Source organism: Felis catus, chromosome E2 (assembly GCF_018350175.1).
Source record: "Felis catus isolate Fca126 chromosome E2, F.catus_Fca126_mat1.0, whole genome shotgun sequence".
Lineage (NCBI taxonomy): Eukaryota > Metazoa > Chordata > Mammalia > Carnivora > Felidae > Felis > Felis catus.
In genome coordinates this window covers 57,192,800-57,214,686 of record NC_058382.1, presented here as the reverse complement: position 1 = coordinate 57,214,686, position 21,887 = coordinate 57,192,800, and the positions used below count along the sequence as shown (strand labels likewise).

General features: G+C 50.1%; 1 protein-coding gene across 1 annotated transcript; it reads left to right on the top strand.

Annotated features, from left to right (window-relative positions):
* The first annotated feature begins 69 nt into the window (after positions 1-69).
* HSDL1 (hydroxysteroid dehydrogenase like 1) lies at positions 70-21,691 on the top strand. Its single transcript, XM_023245878.2, has 6 exons — positions 70-219; positions 8,363-8,437; positions 11,760-11,985; positions 12,530-12,975; positions 13,182-13,409; positions 19,505-21,691. Exons 3-6 carry the CDS (start codon positions 11,766-11,768, stop codon positions 19,601-19,603), a joined length of 993 nt encoding a protein of 330 aa, XP_023101646.1. The 5' UTR covers positions 70-219; positions 8,363-8,437; positions 11,760-11,765; the 3' UTR covers positions 19,604-21,691.
* The last annotated feature ends 196 nt before the right edge of the window (positions 21,692-21,887 follow it).

Genomic DNA, 21,887 nt, shown 5'->3' with positions numbered 1-21,887 from the left:
ACGGCAACCGCCGCGCACGCGCAGTAAGGTGGGCCGGCACGTAGGGACGCCGGGGGCGGGCCCCGCAACGGCTCCGCCCCCGGCGCGGGCGCGTGTCACGTGGGGCGCGGCCCGCGGCAGCTGCGGCGGCGTTGAGCGGGGCGGCGGTGGCGGTGGTGACGGGGGCGGCGGCCTCGCGGCTCTGGCGGGACCGACTCGGAGACTGCGCCGCCTCTGCAGGTACCGCGTCCCCTCCCCCCGCTCCGCCCCCCGCGCCCGGCCCCGGGCCCCGAGCCCGCTTCGTCCCCCTCGGCCCGTCCCTCCCTGTGAGCCCCGCCACGCCCCCCGGGACCGGTGCCCCTCGGCGCCATCAGCATCCCGGACCCTCGGACCCCTTCGTCTCTTCGTTCCCTGCGACCCCCGCCTCGGCACCCTTCCTTCCAGACTCATTCCTTCAGCCCCGCGGCGCCCCTTCCCAACTCCCATCCCGGCGTTGCACCCCGGGGGACCCCCGTTCTGGGCCCGCCCCCTCCCCAGGGACCCCGAAGGTCTCGCGCCCCACCCACCCCAGCTCGGCCCCTCTGGCCCCAGACCCTAGCCCGGGGCTCCCCGCGAGGCTCCGAGAGTCACCCCTTTGTGCGCGCTCCTTTATTCTCATGTCTGAAGGACTTGGAGTGGGATTTGTTGTCGTCTTTGTTCTGAATTAGGAGTAATTGAGATTAAGGGAGCGCCTGAAGAAAGGCCACCGCCGCTCCCCCAAGCGCGGTGGTTTGCTCGGGTGTGCTGGGCGCCGCCAGGTGCCGGAGCGGAAGGGTCCTGGTCCCTGGTTCAGAGGAGCGTGCAGCCCAGCCACCCCAAGACCTGCAGCCCCCGCGGTGATGCCAGCCAGATTCCCGCCTGGGGGGGGGGTGTCTCCCAGTGGGGCGGCCAGCCACGGCTCTGGATTTTGTTAGACCTTGATTCGAATTCCCGTGAGGTCCTGGGTATGTCACTTTAACCTCTCTCAGCCTCAGTTTCCCCATCTGTAAACTGGGGGGGGAGGGGATGATAACTCTGCCTCCTAACGTTGGTGAGAAAACAGTGAGGTGTCAGGGCTAAAGTCCTTAGGGGACACTTCTGCTTTGAGCCAGCTCTTGGTTCTAATTCCCCGGCCACTACAGATAGCCCGTAGCTAACGTTGCACATCGACTTATAGCTGCTAATAGCTAACATTTAGTGAGCACTTAAGTTCAGGCGCTGTTCTAAGTGCTTTGTAAGTATGAGGTCCTTTAATTCTTGTGATCTCAGGCAGGAACTATTATGTCGGTGTTTACAGGTGATGTAAGGAAAGCCCAGAGGTGAAGTAATTTCACCTTCACCCAAGACACAGCTCTTAGGATCCGACTCCAGGAAGTCTATTTTCAGTGTCTGTGGTTTTAGTCACTACAGGAATATTCCAGTAGCGTGGTGTTCAACAAATCGGCATTTTTTTAGTGCATGTTAAAAATTGACATAAAATTCATATTACAGAAAATTCACCATTTAAGGTTTTAGCCATTTCAAAATGTTCTTCGTAGCGGCATATTCACTCTCTTCAGCCATCACCACTTTTTAATTCCAGAACATTCCCATCATCCCAGAAAAAAAAAAAAATCCTACCCCGTTAGCAGTCACTCCCCATTCCCACTGCCCCTGTGCCCTGGCAGCCCTGACCATCTACTTTCTGTCTCTGATTTGCCTTATCTGGACAGTTCCTGTGGATTGATTCGTATGATTTGTAGCCTTTTGTGTCTGGCTTCTTGTACCGAGCAGAGTGTTTTCAGGGTTTGAGTAGCAGGGCGCATCGTACTTCGTTCTTTTTATTGCGAATACCCCACCATGTGGATCGGCCACATTTTGTTGATCCATTCATCTGTTGATGGTTGTTTCCACGTGGTAGCTATTGTGAATAGCGCTGCTGGGAATATGGCTGTACAAGCTTCTGTGTGAGTGTAAGTTGTCTGGGGTGTATGCCTAGGAGTGGGTGCCCCTGTTGTTTTAATTCCTGTTGCACAAATGGAGACCCAAAACCCAGGACTGTTGGATCTTGGACGAGGACTCCCATGTTCTGCTCTTTCCCCCGAGCTTCCCGTGAATTCAGGTTAGCCGTAGCCTCCAAACTGGCAAAGGAAGTAAGGAAATTCCAAAAAGTCATGCTACGCCAATAATAACTTGGTCAAAGTGCTGACCCAGAGGTTGAGAAGCTTCTTACGTTTTTTTTTTTTTTTTCTCCTCAAGAGTGAAATCCGAGCTGTGAACACAAAGCAGTATTTGATCTATTTGTTACAGAGATATTGTATATGCAGCATCATGCTAGGTGCTGCGGAGGAATTTTAAAGATGGGTGTGATCCCAGCCTCACACCATCACCGAGCTGCAGGAGAATTAAAGACGTAAATCCGAAAAGCAGAGTGGCATGGAACGTTTGTGAAAATAATACAGGGAAATTTGTTTATGTCTTGGGGCCGAGAGGGGTTTCTGAACTGGAGGATAACACAGCACAAACCATACAGGAGGAAGATTGATAAATTTGACTACGTTGAAATCAAGACATTCAGTTGGTCAAAAGCACCGTAAAGAGACAAAACATACGGAGAAGCGGTGTCTAGAATATAGAGTGAAAAGGAAGACAACACGGTAGAAGTAAGGGCAAAAGCCAGGAACAGGCGCTTCACAGATGAAGAGCCCCAAACAGCACAGAAGCTTCAAAGGATGCAGTCAACCTTATTAGCAATCAGGAAACGTAAATTAAAACCATAGCTCCCGTTTCATAGCCGCCCTGTGGGCGGGAGCCGACGGTGCCAGCCTTTGGGGAGGGGCGCTCCCTGACGGGCGTGGGGATTGGTCAGGTAGACCAAGCCGCTTGGGCAGTGCCTGGTTGAACATGTGCGCGGGTGCCCTGTGGCCCCAGCAGCCTGACTCGGGCACACCCCTTCGAGGGACTCTTGGGCGCGTGCTCGGGGGATGCGCACGAGAATGCTCCCGGCAGCTCTCTTCCTAATTGTCAAGCCAAAAGCCCAACCCAAATGCACATCAGCGGTAGAATGGGTGTACGGGCCGTGGCGTGTGTGTGCTGTGTGTTTGTGTGTAGTGTGCAGCAGCGGAAAGTCTGGCCTACAGCTCCCGGGGTACGTGTGAGTCTCGAGAACAACGTTGAGTGAAAGCAGAAAGTCACCAAAGAATATACACGCTGTGATTCCTTCACATAAAGTTCAAAACCAGACAAAACTGAACACTTTCTTTCAGAATCCCCGCTGGGGTAAAAGTACAACTATTTTATTTTATTTTTTTTTTTAAAAGGGCAAGGGAATGGTGATGTCAGAATTCAGGAGAGTGTTTTCCCCCAGGGTGGCCGAAGGGGATATGATCAGGGAAGAAGGGGGGGGGGGGGGCTTCTAAGACTGGTTTTATTTGTGAAGGAGGGTGACCGCGTGGCTGTCTTGTTATTCTCTGAACTATGCATAATGGGTTTTAAAACGTGTGTATTTTTCAGTTTTTCAAGCTATAGAAAGATTAGTTTTTCAGACACATCTGCCCTCCGGAGGTCTGTGCTCTAGTTGGGGAACCAAGGGATGAAGGAAACGGTTAACGCACAGTGGTGTGGTAAGGGCTACGTGGGCAAGACGGGAACTCGGGGCCGGGGCGGGGGGTGGGGGGGGTGGCTTGGTACAGTGGCCTGGGAAGGGAAAGGAAGTGGCACGGGGCTCCTCTTCATCCCAGGCCTGGCGTGTCCTCGGTGTTGTCCGTGAGTGCTGGCATTGAACCGGGGACTTGAGCTGGTCTTGGGAGGACGGACCGGATTTGAGTGCAGAGAGCAAGACAGATGCAGACTTTATGAGAGAAGTAACATTCCTATGAAATGCTGTTAATGCAAATAAAGTCCACAGCCCTGGAGCTTTACAGAAAAGCTGGGCAGTGTCGGCTGTTGACGAGGACGGGGGGGACGGCCCCGGGTCTACCCCTCTCAGGGGAAGATCGTAGGAATCTCGGAGGCTCTTTTCCTGATCCTGCATACACTAGAAGGTTGTGCTTTAAGGGATGTGCAGGATTTGCAACTTGTCTCTTTACTGTCCTAGAAACTAGACTTGATGGTCTGTCTATCCTTCCTTCCGTCTATCCATCCATCTTAATTTCCTACTGCTGCTGTAACAGATTACCGCAAACATAGTGGTTTGAAGCAGTGCAGATTCATTCATGCTTCTGAGGTCAGAGCCGTCTCACTGGGCTGACGTGAGGGTGTCAGCAGGGCTCTGTCACTCCTGGAGGCTCTGGGGAGAATCTGTTTCCTGCCTTTGGCAGGTGCTTGAGGTGCTGCCTTCTCGAGGTAACCCCTCTCCCCGTCGTCAAAGCCAGCGGCCTAGTGTCTTTAAATCCCGCTCGCTGTCTCCTTGACCTCCGCTTCTCGATCGCGTCTCCTCCGACTCTGACCTCCTGCCTCCCTCCTGTAAGGACACGCGTGAGCACAGTGGGCCCGCCCGGATCATCCGGGATCATCTCGCCTCGAGGTCCTTAACTTCATTCCATCCTCCAAGTCCTCTTTGCCACGTAAGGTGATGTATTCATGAGGCTTGAGGATCAGGATGTGGACGTCTCCGTCTCCGAGGGTCGTTATTCAGCCCGCCACGCTGCCTTTGTTTGGTGGCGAGTTAGCCGTCTTTCCCCGTCATGCTTGCTTCATTGTCCTGGGAAACGTGGCCAGCCCGCCTGATGTTCCCCCGGGCCTCATTCGTTTAGGTGACGTGGTGGTGGCGGTGTTGCAGCCAAGACTTCTCTCTCCGAACTCTTCCTTCCCGGAGGTTTTTGTGGGAGGTTTGCCTGCCCTCTTCGCTGCTAAGTCGCAGCAGCTAAACTCTGGGTCAGGAGGATGTTACTGGCCACAGCAGTGCTTTGAAGAGGTGACTTTGCTCCGTGTAGGTTTTTTTTCTTTTTAAAGCAGGCTCCATGCCCAGAGTGGAGCCCAATGTGGTGCTTAAACTCACAACCCTAAATTCGAAACCTGAGCTGAGATCAAGAGTTAGATGCTTAACCGAGTGAACCACCCAGCCACCCTACTCTTTGCAGTTTTGACCATAATTTTCCCATGATACTTTTATGTTTGCAATATTCCCTTTAGAGGTTTTTTTTTTTTTTTTTAACAAGGTTTGTTTTAGGACTTTTTTGGGGAGCAGTTTTAGGTTTAGAGTAAATGTGAGAGAAAGGTACAGTTTTTGCCATATACTCCCTGCTCCCACCCACACAGAGACTGCCCCATTGTTTTTTGTTGTGTGTGTGTGTGTGTGTGTGTGTGTGTGTGTGTGTGTGTATTTACTTTTGAGAGAGAGAGAGACAGAGCATGAGGGGCAGAGAGGGGAGGGACGGAGACACAGGATCCGAAGCAGGCTCCAGGCTCTGAGCTGTCAGCACAGAGCCCGATGCGGGGGCTCGAACTCATGAACCACAAGATCATGACCTGAGCCAAAGTCGGATGCTTAACCGACTGAGCCCCCCAGGCTCCCCTTGAGACTGCCCCATTGTTAACATCACTCACCAGAATGGTACCTTTTTTTTTTTTTTTAATGTTTATTTATTTATTTTTGAGAGAGACAGAGCACAAACAGGAGAAGGGCGGAGAGAGAGGGAGAGAGAATCCCAAGCAGGAACCGCACTGTCAGCGCAGAGCCTGATGCGGGGCTGGAACTCATGAATCGTGAGATCATGCCCCGAGCTGAAATTGAGACTCGGACGCTTAACTGACTGAGCTTCCCAGGTGCCAGCACCCCCTTTTTTTTTTTTTTAATCAAGGCTGAACCTACACTGAACATCATAATCGCCCAAAGTTCATGGATTACCTAAGAGACTTTTTATGTGTTTGATGAATTAGTCCTGGAACCGTTGCCTTGCAGAAGTAGAAAATGCCTAACAGGTGATAGGGAAGTGCTCCCTTCCCGTTTGGGGGACAGTTCCGACTTTTCCTCACCTGTTTTTCTCCCATTTTGTTCCCTGATGATTTAGTTTTCTGTAGAGGCCAGAAAACAAAGCTTCGTAACATTTTTTTACAAGCAGACTGTGTAAAGCTGATCATTTGACCGTTATAGTGTTGCTTTCCAAATGGGTTTTTCCAAGTTTCAGGCTAATACCTACCTGCGGGAAAATTAACCCTCAAAGCAAGTTAAATGCAGCTCAGTATCATGCATATCTTGGTAGGCTTCTAGACTTAAATGTGTAATAAGCTCCTTTAAACCTGGGTTTCCATGAGGTTTCCTGGAAGCTAATGGCTTTGGGGGAAGTCTTGCTTTCTTCCTTCATTAGAAAGACATTATTTTCCCTCATGTACTACTTACCGAAGGGTGGGGGAGGAGGTTGAGAAGAGGGTGTCAGGAACGTCTGATCTGTTATTTTCCATTTATTGTCCATCTGGGTGTGAGCGAATGTGTAGAGACATGTGATGTGTCTGAGAAGCAGCGGGAGTCGGTCATAAAGCCGTGAGCTCTCAATTCAGCCTTGCCTGTCCCCATCTGGAAGGACCAGGGCTCAGGGCCCCACACCTCCTGCCTGCATCACCACGGCCGCCTCCCTCTGCTGCCAGCCGCCTTTCACAACAAACCCGATCAGTCCCCCCTTTGCCATAAGGAGCTTAGTAAGTCCACACGCTTCTGTTTGGCACAAGGGCCTTTCACAATCCAGCCTTCCCTCCCCAGCCCCCTTTCCACCCCTTGGTGGACATCCTGTGCTGTAGGCCTGGAGAACTTGTCACCATTTCCTGGCAGGCTGGACCTCTTGCAGTGCTGTGCCCTTGCCTCCTTCTCTCCACCGAGGAGGGCCACACCGTAGAACCCTCTTCGACAGGGCCCTGGCCACATTGCACCGGATCGCTCTGTTTTATGTTTCGGTGAATCCCTTGTACGCAGGGACGGCAGGGGCTTAACTGTGAAGGGTCGTCAGTGTTTGACACTTAGGTGATCATTGCTGTTTGAGTAGTTTGGTTTTCCTGGTAGACTTGCCTACAGACCAGTGACTATGCGTGTTGAGACTTTTGGGAGGTATTGTTTATTATTCACAAATAAATTGGTATTTGAATTTGTCGGTCTTCTGTGAGTTTGGTGGGTGTGAGTTAGCTCTCTCCATGTTGAGCCGGATCTGGAGAACGATGACATTGCACTTCTGTCCCTCAAGGCTGTAGACCAGGCCTAGAACGTGTCAGCCCTCTGATTCTCTGTGATTAAAAAAAAAAATGTAGCAAAGACAGCGCACATTTAAGGTCTTTGCCTGTGGTGGAGCTGTGATGTGAAATTCCGTCACGGTAGCCGCGTGATAGGACGGCGGAGGGGGTCTGATGGTAGAGCCGGGAAGCCAGACCGTGCCGGGTCCGAGGCCCTGGAAGCTGCTGCTGCCACTTCGCCTCTGGAGTTGCTGCGTCTTCCTGCTGCCCCTGAGCAGGAGGTCCTTGGTGGGTTTTGCACACGGAGTGTCTCTGCAGAGGGTCGGGGAAGTTTGCGTGGTGGTCCCCTCCCGCGCGGGGGCACAAGAAAGCGTGGAGGCTGAGAGGTGAGCTGGAGACCGGGTAGTGCGGCTTAATGTAGCAGCCGGCTGCTGAGCTCCTGCTGTGGGCCACGGCTGTGGAAGGTGCTGGAAGAACAGAGAGGAATAAGGTTTGCTCTCAGCCCTGGAGGAATTCAGCCTGCAAGGGGGTCGTCAAAAACAAAATGGTCTGGGACCGTGTCCAGGGCGCAAGGAGGGGAAAGGTGTCGCAGAGGTGGCTCTGCTCTGCTCGTTCTTGAAGCACCTGCCCCGCTCCCAGGTCAGAAGGGGCAGCTCCACATGCCGCAGGCCACTTCCTCCCGCCACCTCCGCCACGGCCACACGGGTGCCGCGTGCCTGGGCGCAGGCGGGCAGCCTGAGTCTCCAGGAACGTGGACTAGAGGGGCCGGGCCCGCACAGATGGCGCGGAGGAAGGTGGATTGTGGGGAAGGGACAGTTGGGGGCCTCAGGAAGGCCAGGCGGACACCACGGAGGCAGGATGGCCAGTCCCCTCACCCTCCCGGACCCGCCTGCTCCCGGGCTGTGTCCTGAGCTCCCGGCGTGTCTGCAGAGTGCCGTGTTTCCCGGCTCGCAGAGCTGGTTTATTTCCACTTTGCGAAATGTTCCTTAGGACACAAGGTCCGGGGGCGGCGGGGACGTCCCAGCAGGGCGTCTCCGCGGACAGGTGGGTGTCTGCCGTCCTCCGGGGTGAGGAAATGCTTTGCTGCCTGCACCGGGACTCATGGCCGAGGAATTCACGTGTTTTCTTACTTTTTAAACACCTTGATCTTAGGTTTATATAAAGTTTTCCCAGCTGAGCTGTGAGGGCAGAAGGAAGCACTTTATTTCACGTTAGTTTTTGTTCACAGGTCGGCCTTAAGGGGGCAGAGCGGAATATTCCTGAAGAGCCAGAGCTGGCAGCTGGGAGGTGAGAGGACACCAAGGTAGGTAATGGCCTCGGCAGAAAGTTGTGAGTCTCCTTTGTGGTCAGACACCTGTAGCTAGGGCTTTTCTTCACAAGTGTTCAAATTCTTGGAAGAAATTGTGTCTGAGTTTGAGGCAGGAGGACGTCCCCTTTACACGGTTTCCCATTAGTACGAGGCCATTCGATGAGTCACACTTGCCCTTCTCTCTAGCTGGAACCTCCTACGTGCCCTCCGTGCAGTTAGTTCCACCCAACCATTGCTTTGGTGATAACCCCCTAGATCTTGAACCATAAGATTTAAATTTTCACATTGTTTTAGTATCTTACATATACACCCACCTATATTGGGAGGAGAGATGTAATATTCTAAGAATCTGGATTTTTTTGTTGTAGTTTTGTTATCCCTAATTTTGCATTTTGATGGAAAAGTAGTAGTATATACAAGTCTTATTTTTTGCGTTTGTTTTCCTCGTGGGTTAGCATTTGGTTAGTTAGGAAAGAAGGCACTTGTACACTGGTAAAAAATTATGCCAGGAACTTCCACAGATGACGGTGTAACGTGGTATCTCGTCTTTACGTTCTTGGAAGAAATGACTGGTTGGGTCGCTTGGTTAGAATCGTGCACTCTTGAGCGGTCTCGGCCATCGTGAGCACCTTGGTAGCACATCAGGTCAGGGGCGTGTCCCGTCAGCCACCTGCCTCAGCAGGGACTGTGCTGTGTAGTGAGATGCTGAGCAGGGACCCTGGGAGAGAGTGACACGACACTCCCTCGGCTCTAGCGTCTGGAACCTCGGAGGGGCATTCGTGGGCAGCGGGGGAAGAGTGGACATACTTGGGACCGACAGTCCCGACGCTGAACGCATTTCGGAGGATTTGGAAGTCACTCCAGAGGCTTATGGCCTTCTGTGTGGCAGATTGATCGCGACAGGAGGGACCTCTTGCGGCCAAACTTTGTTGCTCTCGATACTTCATATTAGGAAATCTCAGCCCGGGTAGTTGACGAAGAAAAGTTACTCCAAAGGAGCGTTTAGTTGTTCTCACGTTATGAAGTATTTGGTTTGCGTAGTTAATGAAATTTACAGTGTTTCCTCTTCACGGTCGATTTTGGCATTCTTGTCGAAGGAGATACGTTTCTGTGAACAGAACTCCGGTATATGGCTTTACCAGTAGGAGATGAGATGGGCCAACTTCAGCATTTTCTGTGTTATTTGGGGAAAACATTCCTTTAAGGCCAGAGCAGCTTCATTAGTGATCTGGTGGCTGTGCACGGCTCACTGCTTGAGAGACCGTCCGTGTGGTGGGGCATTTGGGAACCCCACTGCCCAATCATCTCCTCAGTTTTCTCTCCTATTTCTTTGTGACTTTGTTGGTTTGTAGTTCTGATTACACATTCACATCTGTATCAGTTCATATGGATTCAACACATACCTATCTATATTCAGCAGGCTTTCTGTTATTCTGTGTGCCTCTTACCACAGTATGCTGTCACTCCTATAATGTGTGCTGGTGCCGTGGCTAATTGGTTTTCTCCTGCGTAGCTCGTTTTCACTCTGCAGAACTTGATTGAGCTCAAATTACATTGCAGTGGAGTGGGAGGGAATTCGCTCGTTCCTCCTTAAGCTTATGCCTATTTTTGATGCTTTTTTGGGGGGATTTTCTTAGTTTCAGGAATCTTTTTTTTTTTCCTATTTTAATGGGACTTCTAAAGAGGGCCCATTCCCAGAAATGTTCAGTAAATTTTGGATTAAAGTCATTTGTCTTTTATGTAATAAATGCTATGTCCTTGTGTTTGTGCGTATGAGTTCCTGTTAATTTAGTTGCAGTCTCTTGTGATCTCTTTGATATCTTGTCCGTTGCAGACAGCACACGGTTGGATCTGGCGTCAGCGGTCCCCAAGCCTGGTCTAGGACCAAGTTCATCAGCCTTGGTAGTGCCTGACTTTTGTCTGTCTCGGCAGGGTCATTTCTCATCACGGGCACACACAGACCAGTTCATATGGCATTTAGAATTATTCTTTAGGGGCGCCTGGGTAGCGCTGTCACCCTGACAGAGCTCAGAGCTCTGACTTCAGCTCAGGCCACGATCTCACAGTTCGTGAGTTTGAGCCCCACGTCTGGCTCTGTGCTGACAGCTCGGAGGCTGGAGCCTGCTGCGGATTCTGTGTCTCCCTCTCCGCCCCTTCCTCACTCATGCTCTGTCTCTCTCTCTCTCAAAAGGAAACATTAAAAAAATTAAAGAAAGAAAGAACGAAAGAATTGTTTTGTTAAATGGCCTTCTCTTTTCTTGGGTACAATTAATGAACTCCTCTGTGAATCCGTAGCGTGTGTCATGGTACCTGGAACATAGTAAGGGCTTTGTAAATGCCTGCTGCGTGGGTACTTACAAGAGCGAGTTGTGTTGGACTCTTTGTTCGGCCGTAGGGAGCAGGGCAAAGGTATTGGTGCCCCGGTGACCTCAGTAAGACAGAGGCGTCCTGCTCTGTTGTCACTTAAGAAAGCCAGTTCTGGGGCGCCTGGGTGGCTCAGTTGGTTAAGCGTCCGACTTCGGCTCATGTCGTGACCTCAAGCCCCACGTCGGGTTCTGTGCTGACAGCTGTGCTTTGGATTCTGTGTTTCCCTTTCTCTCTCTGCCCCTCTCCCACTCGTGCTCTGTTCCTCTGTCTCTCAAAAATAAATGTTAAAAAAGAAATCTAAAAAACAAAAAAGAAAACCAGTTCCTCGGGTGTGGGGAGCACCTGTTTGATAAAAATATATGTTTTGTATATTCACAATATCATTTATGTGAACGTGTATTACAGCTCAATTTTGTCTCAAATGGATTGTAAGCTCTTTTTGGCCAAGGCAGTGTCTTAATACTGCCTCTGTTTCTTCTACTCTGTCTCGGCGTGGGTGGTGGGCCTCTGCACTGGCTCGATTTGAAGAAAGCAGGGAAGTAAACACACCTCTCAGCTGTTACATGAATTTAAAAGTCTGTCTGTCACTGTGCTGGGCGAGGAGCTTTTTTAGGGCGCAGAACATATTGTGTTTATCTCTGTATCCACAACATGTAGCACAGTGCCTGAATTTTTGTAGGAATTTGATAGCTCTTGGTAGTTATGTTGACCAATCTCTTTAGAAGAAAAGGACTTTATGAGCTGCAGATGTTAATGAGATTATAAATGGATTGGATCCATGGGTTACGTGCGTTTGAGACATTACTGTTAGTTGAATGCATAATTGTCAGGCTCTGACGTCCTTAGATGTCTGTCTTCATTCAGACTCCGTGTGTTCCTTTAACTTAACTAAGCAAAGCACGCCTCTCTCCCTCCCCTCCCCCCTCCCCCCTCCCCCCCTCCCCCGCAGGCTGCCATGGCTGCCGTTGACAGCTTCTACCTCTTGTATCGGGAGATCGCCAGGTCCTGCAATTGCTACATGGAAGCTCTGGCCTTGGTTGGAGCCTGGTATACAGCCCGAAAAAGCATCACCGTCGTCTGTGACTTTTACAGCCTGATCAGACTGCATTTCATCCCACGCCTGGTGAGCAGAGCAGACCTGATCAAGCAGTATGGAAGATGGGCAGTCGTGAGTGGTAAGAAACGTTCTAATGGTAACAGTATAAGCTTTTCTGTTTGTGTTTTAAGTCGGATGCCTTGCTCGAGGAGTTACTGAATTCTGTGGGAAGTTTTCACGGGAACATAGTTCCGTTGCGGTCACGTTCACATTTTCTTACTGCCCTCCTCACGGAAGGATTGTCCTGTGACGTCTGCCTCTCCTGCTCTCCTGCGCCCAGTCCTGCTCACCTTCCTACCTCTTGCTTTTCCTTTGGCTCTGTTCTGAAATTGTCCTTCGAAACTGTCACCACTTTCAGAAATGCTTCCCTTAAGTTAAATTTCATTTTCATTTATCAGTTTCCCAGGAAAGTACCTCCCAGCACTCGTTCAAGCCAGATATAAGCTTGAAAACCATTCTCTGCCGTGTTTCACAGTCAGCTTGGCGGACGTGAAATCGCCCTTCTGGGGTTTATTTCCAGTGTGAACCCTTCTCTGCTTAACCCCGGAAATGGGGTATTTAAGGTTCCCTGTGAAGGTTGCACCCGAGACGATCGTGCTCACGTGCTGTGACTTGGGTTGCAGGTGCCACGGACGGGATCGGGAGAGCCTATGCAGAAGAGCTAGCAAGCCGTGGTCTCAACATCATCCTGATTAGTCGCAACCAAGACAAGTTGCAGATGCTGGCTAAGGACATCGCTGACACCTACAATGTGGAGACCGATATCATAGTGGCGGACTTCAGCAGCGGCCGGGAGATCTACGACCCGATTCGAGAAGCCTTGAAAGACCGAGACATCGGCATCTTGGTGAATAACGTGGGCGTGTTTTATCCCTACCCCCAGTATTTTACTCAGGTCTCCGAGGACAAACTCTGGGATATCATAAATGTAAACATTGCCGCGGCCAGTTTGATGGTCCACATAGTGTTACCGGGAATGGTGGAGAGAAAGAAGGGCGCTGTTGTCACCATCTCTTCTGGCTCCTGCTGCAAGCCGACTCCCCAGCTGGCTGCCTTTTCTGCTTCCAAGGTAATGTCTTCCCGATTGGAAAATGGCATCAGAAGGCAATAGGACCTTTATTACGTGGTTTGGTCCGGTTTGCTGAGCTCTTTGTCGGCAGCTCGCATTGACTGTATTTTTTTCCTGAAATGGTAATAAGCAAGCCTTTTTCCTCTCCCGAATTTTCTTCCACCTTCCCCCCGAATGAAGTCTTGACCCCTGCTCCGTTTTAACAGGCTTATTTAGACCACTTCAGCAGAGCACTGCAGTACGAGTATGCTTCTAAAGGAATCTTCGTACAGAGTCTAATCCCGTTCTACGTGGCTACCAACATGACCGCACCCGGCAGCTTTCTGCACAAGTGCCCATGGTTGGTGCCTTCGCCCAAAGTATACGCACACCATGCTGTTTCTACCCTGGGCATTTCGAAAAGGACCACAGGATACTGGTCCCATTCTATCCAGGTAACAGTATGCGCTCGGCTCTTGTAATTAGGTTAATGCATCCTGAACCTTTTTAGATGATACATGGCAATCTGATTGAGGCCTACCGCGGAAACGTGAGAATTGCAAATTCTGATTCTTAAACCTGACACTCTTAGTGGTTCTGGTTAAGTCACTAAATTCCCCTTTGTGAAGTTATTATTTCATCAAGAACATCGAATAGTTTCATCTGTGTGATCCCTAAGAGATGAGATACGCTGCTTTCATATAGGGAGATGGTAGCAGTGTAAAAATACTAAGTATTTACGTGGGGATTTCAAAGTCAAACAGATTCTAGTAATGATTGAGAGGGTGCCTCTAAATCAGCAGTGTAACCCACGAACGCGAAACCCAGGTCGGTCTGTATCTCACATAACCATCGAGCCAGCTAATGCCCCCAGCGTATTCTGGAACTCATTTGTTCAAGAAGCATAGACTCTACCGTTGAGTTTCCTGTTCAGGCGTGACAGAGGTGTGGGTCTTTGGTAGTTGAAGGAGTAACTTGGATATTTGAAAATTTGGTTCCAAGTATTCGGTAGAGAGCTCGTGATTTGTTAGAGCAGATTGTGGCGGAATTGGTAGGCGCGCCCTAGTTTAGAATGGTTGCTCTTTGATATGTAGTTTCTTGGTTGCCAAGCAAATGTTTTTGAGACCGTTTGTGCGTAAAGACCGTTAAATTTGTCATCACCAAATTCTTAGGTAAGTAAATCAACAATTTTTACTTTTATCGAAAGATTTGGCGAAAAGTTTCTTGAATAAAAAGGAGTTTTACTTACGTGGTTGTTTCCAGGCCCTTCATTCCTGGAGAAAAGCAGAGAAAGGCAAAACAGTAGTTTTCGAGGCCAGCGAACGTTGAAGTTCTGTGAAAAATGAAGACCTATCAAGGACGGGATGGGGCTTAGCCGTGGCAGATGTTTTGGCTGCATTTATAAAACACCCACATTTTAAATTTTTTTTTTTTTTCAACGTTTATTTATTTTTGGGACAGAGAGAGACAGAGCATGAACGGGGGAGGGGCAGAGAGAGAGGGAGACACAGAATCGGAAACAGGCTCCAGGCTCTGAGCCATCAGCCCAGAGCCCGACGCAGGGCTCGAACTCACGGACCGCAAGATCGTGCCCTGGCTGAAGTCGGACGCTTAACCGACTGCGCCACCCAGGCGCCCCAAAACACCCACATTTTAATGATAATTAGTTCACGTTGATGAACTCTTCTTGAGAATGTATATTTCTCTGCCCAGAAAATCTGTTAATTCCTAGAGTAGCTTTTTGTACAGAGCTGTTAAAACTTTACATGTTTGTCTGTTTTTGTTTCTATTTTACTCAAATTATTGTCAGCATTATCACTTTTTTCTTCTTTTTAAAATTCTTTTATTTTTTTTTGAGAGAAAGGGAGAGCACGAGTGAGCCTGCAAACGTGAGCAGGGAGGGGCAGGGGTAGAGGGAATCTTAAGCAGACTCCATGCTCAGTGCGAAGCCCGACGTGGGGCTCAGTCTCATGACAGAGAGATCATGACCTGAGCCAAAATCAGGAGTCGGACACTTATCCAGCTAAGCCACCCAGGTGCCCCACTTTTTTTGTTTTCAATTTTACAACAAAGATTTGACCGTTAATCACTGTTTTGTCCATAGTCGGATTCTTGGATAGCTTTAGACGCTGTGATTTTTCTTTCTAATCATCATCTCTTCCGAATACGGTTTTCTCGGGCCGCAAAGATCAAATTTTGTTAAGATTTCCTTCCTCTGTCAATTTTTAGTGCCTGAGGAATTGACTGGGTGAAGTTTGATGTGCCCCACGTACCAACCGTATGAAACGTTACCTGTGCTGTTTGTCTCGGTTAGTTTTCCACATTTCGAATGGAGCAAGAGTAGATATACCGTGTTGGGTTTAGAATCTTGGAGATCCTTGATGACGTCGATGAAGGCAGTTTCGGGATCTTTCTGAGAGCCGTGGGTTGCCGTGAGCGGCGGGGAGGGACACGGAAAACGCACGGGCCACAGATGCGGCGGCAGGTGGATTGGGCCCGAAGAGGGAGGTGTATTTGTCGTCCGTTTATGGCAGCAGAGATGTGGCTGTTCGTGAGTGCTGGGGGGAAGGGCTGTGTGGAGAAGAGTGGCCTACGGATGGGAGAGAAGGCGTGGTGCCGGAAGCGAGGGCAGGACCGAGAGCGCAGTGGAGGGGAGGTGACCTGGGCCTGGGGACAGTGAGGAAGGCGAGGAGGCCGTGGAGGCGAGGAGGGGCTGCTGTCTGGTGACTCCTGTGAGGGACTCGGAGAGTGAGGAGGTATGGGGGTGGGGTGGGGGGGGTGCTGCGTGCGGGTGAGTGACCGTTGTGGGACCCGCTCCCTGGACAGCCTCTGGAGTCATTTCACCACCCTTTACTGAGAATGCAGTGTATTCAGCGATGGCTGCTAAGTGTATAAAAAAGGCTCTTTCTGATGCGCTTGCACAGAGGTCGGCAGCGGTGGGGGGAGGTGTCCTCACTCCTTCCCTGGGCCCCAGTCCTTGCGGGTGTCCGCAGAACACCGTCCGACACGGGAGCCGTGTTCACTCGTGGCCGCACCTTTTCTGCGTTCTTGCCGTCCATGGAGTTGAACGATTGCCTCTTCCCTGCGTTACACTGGTTGTCTTAATGATTTGTGAGCAAAAAAATAGAAAAAAAACGATTTGGACTTAAAACAGCTAGAAAGGAGTCCGGTGCCTTTCCTTTAATTGCTCACTAGTGTTCAGCGTTGATTTGGGAGCACTTCTCATTGCAGAAGCGGCACCAGGCGGTATCGTCCGCTTCGGAGCACAGAGCGAGGCCGACGGAAGAGCTGATAGCTTTCTGTCTGTGGGTCTTGACGTGAAGGCCAGAGACACTCTGGTATGTGTTAGGCTGGAAAAGCCATTAAGTCGACAAGTTGACCAGAAAGGGTCTTGCTTAGGGGCTCGGGGGCTGTGCTCCTGGTGGTCCGCTGACCGAGCCACGGGGACCGGCAGGCGGGGTGGGGCATCTGGGCTCTCTCTGCTCGGAATTTCTCCCCACGGTGGGTGTATTTGTTCACGCGTGCCGTGCGTCTGTGGCTATTGGAAAAAGAAGACGTGGCGTTTAGAGGAGAGGGGAGCTGGGGGGCGGTGAGGAGGCCCTGGAATTGCGTCTCGAGATGTGGTGAGGGGCCAGGGGAGGCAGGCCGGCAGCCGTGTCAGAGGTCGCGGCCCCCCTTGCCCAGCCCAAGTTCCCGTGCCGGTTGCCGGCCGGGAAGGGGACTGCGCACCGCACGGCTTCGGTGCTGCTGTGTTTCTTCCTTTGGAATAACTCTGGCGCGAGGATCCAGCCCAGGTTCTTTGGGCCCTTTTCCACCTTGGCTCTTCCCAGTTCTTACCCAGGCCCCACCGGCGCCGGTCTCTGAGGAACACGGCATCGGCGTTTTCATTGCTGATGCGGATTTCCAACCAGCTGAACACGCCCATTTGCTATTGAGTTTCTCCTCCGGCTCCGGGTCCCCACGTCTTACTGAACAGCAGTCCCTGCGGGGACTACACTGCGTCCGGATCGGTTACTGTTGGCTTTTGTCCCAGGAGAAAAGCAGCTCCTTTCCTTGACCTAGACAGTGGGTCAGGGTCTGAACATGCACAGAGCCTTCCAGAGCCCGAGACCCAACCCTCCCTTCCCTCCTTCCCCGCCCCCCCAGACACACTCACACTCACTCCCCTTGTAAACAAGCAGGTGGGTCGCCCCTTTAGTTTCTAATCTGTCAGTACACAGGGGATGAAGTTCTTTCCTCTTCCAGTAGCTCTTTCCACCAAGCTCTTTCCACGCTGCTTCCCAGGGTGCTAGGACCCTGCTCGGATAAGTTGGAGATGGCGTGCCGGTGACGTCTCCACATGCAGCACGTCAGGACGGTGGCACAGTGCACCCCGATGCTGGTCCCCTTGCGGTAGACAGTGGTCAGGGGTGGAAATTAAAAACGAAGATTCTTGGGGCGCCTGGGTGGTGCAGTCGGTTAAGCGTCCGACTTCAGCCAGGTCACGATCTCGCGGTCCGTGAGTTCGAGCCCCGCGTCGGGCTCTGGGCTGATGGCTTGGAGCCTGGAGACTGTTTCCGATTCTGTGTCTCCCTCTCTCTCTGTCCCTCCCCCGTTCATGCTCTGTCTCTCTCTGTCCCAAAAATAAAAATAAAAAAACGTTGAAAAAAAAAACCCGAAGATTCTTAGGTGTTCATCCCTCCTTCACTGGATACATACTGCAAAAACGCATCGTAGTCCACCCTTACCAGAGGGGGCCTGAAGCCAGAGATGGTGCCGAGCCCTGTAGAGACCATGTCTTTTCCTGTATGTCCGTACTTACGATAAAATTTAATTGATAAATTAGGCACAGTAAGAGATTCACAACAATAGTGATGAAATAGAACAGTTATAACAACACTGTAATAAAAGTTACGTGACCCTGGTGTCTCTCTCTGTCTCTCAAAATACCTTACTGTCCTGCACTCGCCCTTCTCGTGATGACGTACGAATGCGGTCTCTCCGAAAATACCTTGCTGTTCGGTTCGCAGCCTTCTTGTTGTTGTTGTGTGCCTCTGTGATGAGAGGGAGTGAGGTGAGTGATGTAGCATTAGGCTGCTGTTAACAGGGTGAAAAGTCAGGAGATCGTCTGCTTCTGGACCACACTTGACCTTGACCTTGACCGTGGATAACTGAAACCATGGAAAGCAGACCCGGGATGGCAGGGGCACTGCTGTACTTGGAAGAGGGGCTCCACTTCTGGAGTTTGCCCAGGCTCCTGTGTGTTTGAGTGCGTCCCTACTCCCGGTGTCCTCTTGGACTTCCTGGAGCTGACTTCCTGGATCTCCTTGGATTTAGAACCTTTTGCTTTAGAGCAGCAGCTCCTGGGAGGAGGATCCAGGTATTTCCCCCACAAAATCCTGCTTTGCAGAGAGGTCCAGAGAGACCTTAGTTGCGTCCCCAGAAAGTTTCCCGTGGCTCCTGGCCGGATACTGGGCTCCTGTCTGTGAGGCGGTGGGCTGGTGCTTCTCTGGAACCTGCAGTGGACATCCGTGGCTCCACGACTGTCATCCCACAGGTCATGATACTGGGCCCCCCTCCTGTTCATTGTGGCCTCCCCACAGTTGTACAGGTGCCCCGGGTCTGGGGTGACCTCTGTTATTTTAGTTCTGTTCAAGGCTAGAATTTTAGCACTTGCCAGCCGTCTGCTCCTCTCTCTGTCTTCCTTTTCCTTTTCTTTTCCCTTCTTCAGGGGCCGAGTGTCCTATGCTCTACCAGTCGAGCCAGCCAGGCCTCCCATTCATCTCCTTCCCTACCGTACTAGTAGAACTTCCACTCAGCGCAGTCCTGGACAAACTTGTCAGCGTAGCGCGGGGTTTTTGTCTACCTTGGCACGGGTGGCATTCGGCGTTGGATAATCCCTTGTTGTGGGGCTGTCCTGGGCACCCCGGCCTCTACCCACTGGATGCCAGTAGCACCGGCACCCCAGTTGTGACAACCAGGAATGTTGCCTGGACATCGCGTTGTATCCCCTTGGGTGGCAAAATGGCAGTGGTGGGAGTCCCCGGGCCAGAGCGGCATCGGTAGGATTCTCCCCCGGAGTGCCCAGGCCGTCGTCCTCACAGCTCAGGTCTGTCCCACGGTCCCGGTGTTTTTGACTCAGTTCTCTTGTTGCATTTCGCCCCATCCTGCCCCTCAAACCTTTTCCCACACAGTACTAGTCACCGATGCATTTATCCGTTTCAACTGCCTTTCGTTCCCGGAGTGGTCTTGTCCTTCTCAACCAAATGACCACCCTATTCATCTCGCGTTAGGTAAAGATGGGCTCGTACTCCTTCCTGCATGTACGTCTGTCCAGCCTCATTGGCGGGGGTGGGGGGGTTGGTGGGTGGTGAGTGTACTTGCATTCCCATGGAGTCTAGCACAGGTTCGTATACAAAACTAGGCGTTTGGTACGAGAGCACCTAAGGGCTTTTTCTTTTTTTCGTATTTAATTTGATTGGTGGTATTTGTTGCATTAAGTCACATACTGACATTGAAGTGTCTGTGCTTTGCATTCTAACCTTCTCACCTTTTTCTCTTTTATTTTTAGTTCCTTTTTGCACAGTATATGCCTGAATGGCTCTGGGTGTGGGGAGCAAATGTTCTCAATCGCTCTTTGCGTAAGGAGGCCTTATCCTGCAAAGCGTGAAGCCGCGTGAAGGTTGGGAACTTTTGCCAGCTCGCGGGAGCCTGCAGTATTCTGACGTTTGGAAGAACACATTTACCTTCTGTGTTTTCTTTTATTACTGAGTATTTAGCATACTGTTGACTCATCGTCTGCAAAGCGTACGTAATACTTTCAGAGAATGCTGTGGAGAAACCTCAAGGGCCACATCACACGGATGGTACAGAAGTAAACAACGACTGAGGCACGAGAACTGGTTGGGGGAACCTAAATTTTGATGCTTTTTTTTTTTCCCTCTAAGCTGTCCAAAAGCCATGCGATTTACGTTGTTCTGTGAGCTGCAGCAATCTCGATAGTGAAATATAATACGACTTGTCAGCTCTTGTCGTTTCGAATGTTTTTTTCTTTTTTAAGGGAAATTATCTATTTCAGTAGATGAACTATAGTATTGATTTTCAAATGTTCATCAGGAAAGACTCTTGAAAGGTGTGATTTTGTAAGATTGCTGGTGTAATTAGCAGTAGAACCCTGTATCATATTGTATAGCTCTGTTTGTGTGTGAAAATGCTACACTTCAGGCGGCATTTCACTAGAGGCCATGGGCGTATGTGTGTTGTGTACATCCAGACAACTTTATTTATGGTTAAGTTACTTTGGAAAATACGTCTTGTTAAGATGGCCTAACGTGGAACCTCATGGGGTATTATAATTCTAGATTACTCCTCTTCATACTAAATAAGCCCACCCAATTTTGTGCTGTAGGTTTGCCGTGTATAATATCATACATCCTGTTGTTGCTTTTTTTTTTTTTTTAATCTGTGGAATTAATTCATTACTAGATTTGGACCTATAACGGTTGACCCTCCGTCATCTCTTGATTTATAATTGCTGTGGATAAGTAGTGATTTCTCAGCCTCTGCCCCATTTTATAACTGAAGTTTAGCCCTTTAGAGCTTATATCTGGTTTTCATATCCTTTTCCATGTAATATTCTCTTATAGTGGCATCATTGGAGTAAATGTCAAGTACTTATGGCATTGTCGTTAAAACATGGACAAATTATGTGTGTGATAATGATGTATGTATTAGAAGCTTGTTCTTGGTTCGTGTAATGAGTTTACACGTTATAGTGAACGCTCTCACTGATGTGAAGATCGTTAGGCACAACCCCCCACGATAGGAGTTGGCACTGAAACCTACCGTGAAATAAATGTTTTTGGCTCGGATCTTACAAAGCCAGACGTTTCTGAGGACCGCTCTCTAGTGCTTTGGCAACCGTAGATCGCCATGTGGACGTGACGGTACGTGCCAGTTAAGAATTGGGGGTCTGTGATTGTGACGCTGATGCAGAAACTAGTAAGTGGGCTGAAATCAGGACTTCTACGGAATTGTTTTCGCCTGAGATGGTACTCCATTATGAGTCAGGCCAGAGCACGCTTCGGTGTCTTACCCACGATTTCGCCAGTGCTGTTGCCTCAGTATTTCCAGATCTGACACGGACTCAGAAGATCAGTGATTGAGTTGAGAAGCTCTTCCACTGACAGACCAGGCCTTCGTTACACAAGAGGAAGACCTTCACACGTGAAAACTTCGTAGCGGGATCACACGGCACTGAGCACATTGAGGGAGTTAGCGTGGATGCCTTCGTCACAGTTGGCGTTTTCCCTACCCAGCAGTTAACATACGGTCATTAAGACTAGAACAGAGTTTGCTGTCATGCCACATTGACCTGAACTTTTCGTTGACGTGGAGTAAGAAGCAGCGGCTTGATGTAAAAACACCCCGTTTATATCTAAGCTGTTATGTGGTGAGGTATTGAGTCGCCGTTATGTGATGAGAACAAGTAAATCATGTCCGTGATGTTGTAAAATTCTCTACTTGGCAGGACGTTTGTAAGAAAGCTGCTGCAAAGCTTGTGAAAGATCAGAATGAAGAATGTTCCTTAGGTTTCTTCTTCGATAAAATAGGTTTTCCCAGAGCTCGTTTGAGAATCAGAATTGGGCCCACTCTGGATGGGATTTCTTAGGAAGAATGTGGGAACTTAAGAACCTTTGAAATAATCTGTGAACTGAAAATTTAACAATAAAAACTGTTGCTTCTCCTTCCATCGGAAGAGGTTTTGCTCTGAGTAATTGTCTTTGGAATGAAAGATTTTTCCCCCATAGGAACAATTCCCTTAAAATTACTGAAAAATAATTGAGTCTGTGAACACCTGTGGTAGTACTTCATTAAAAGCTGCTAATTCAGCAAGAAAATGGTCCATAACCACGTGTCTGTTAAGTCTTTCAAAACGAGTAAGTTGATGTTTT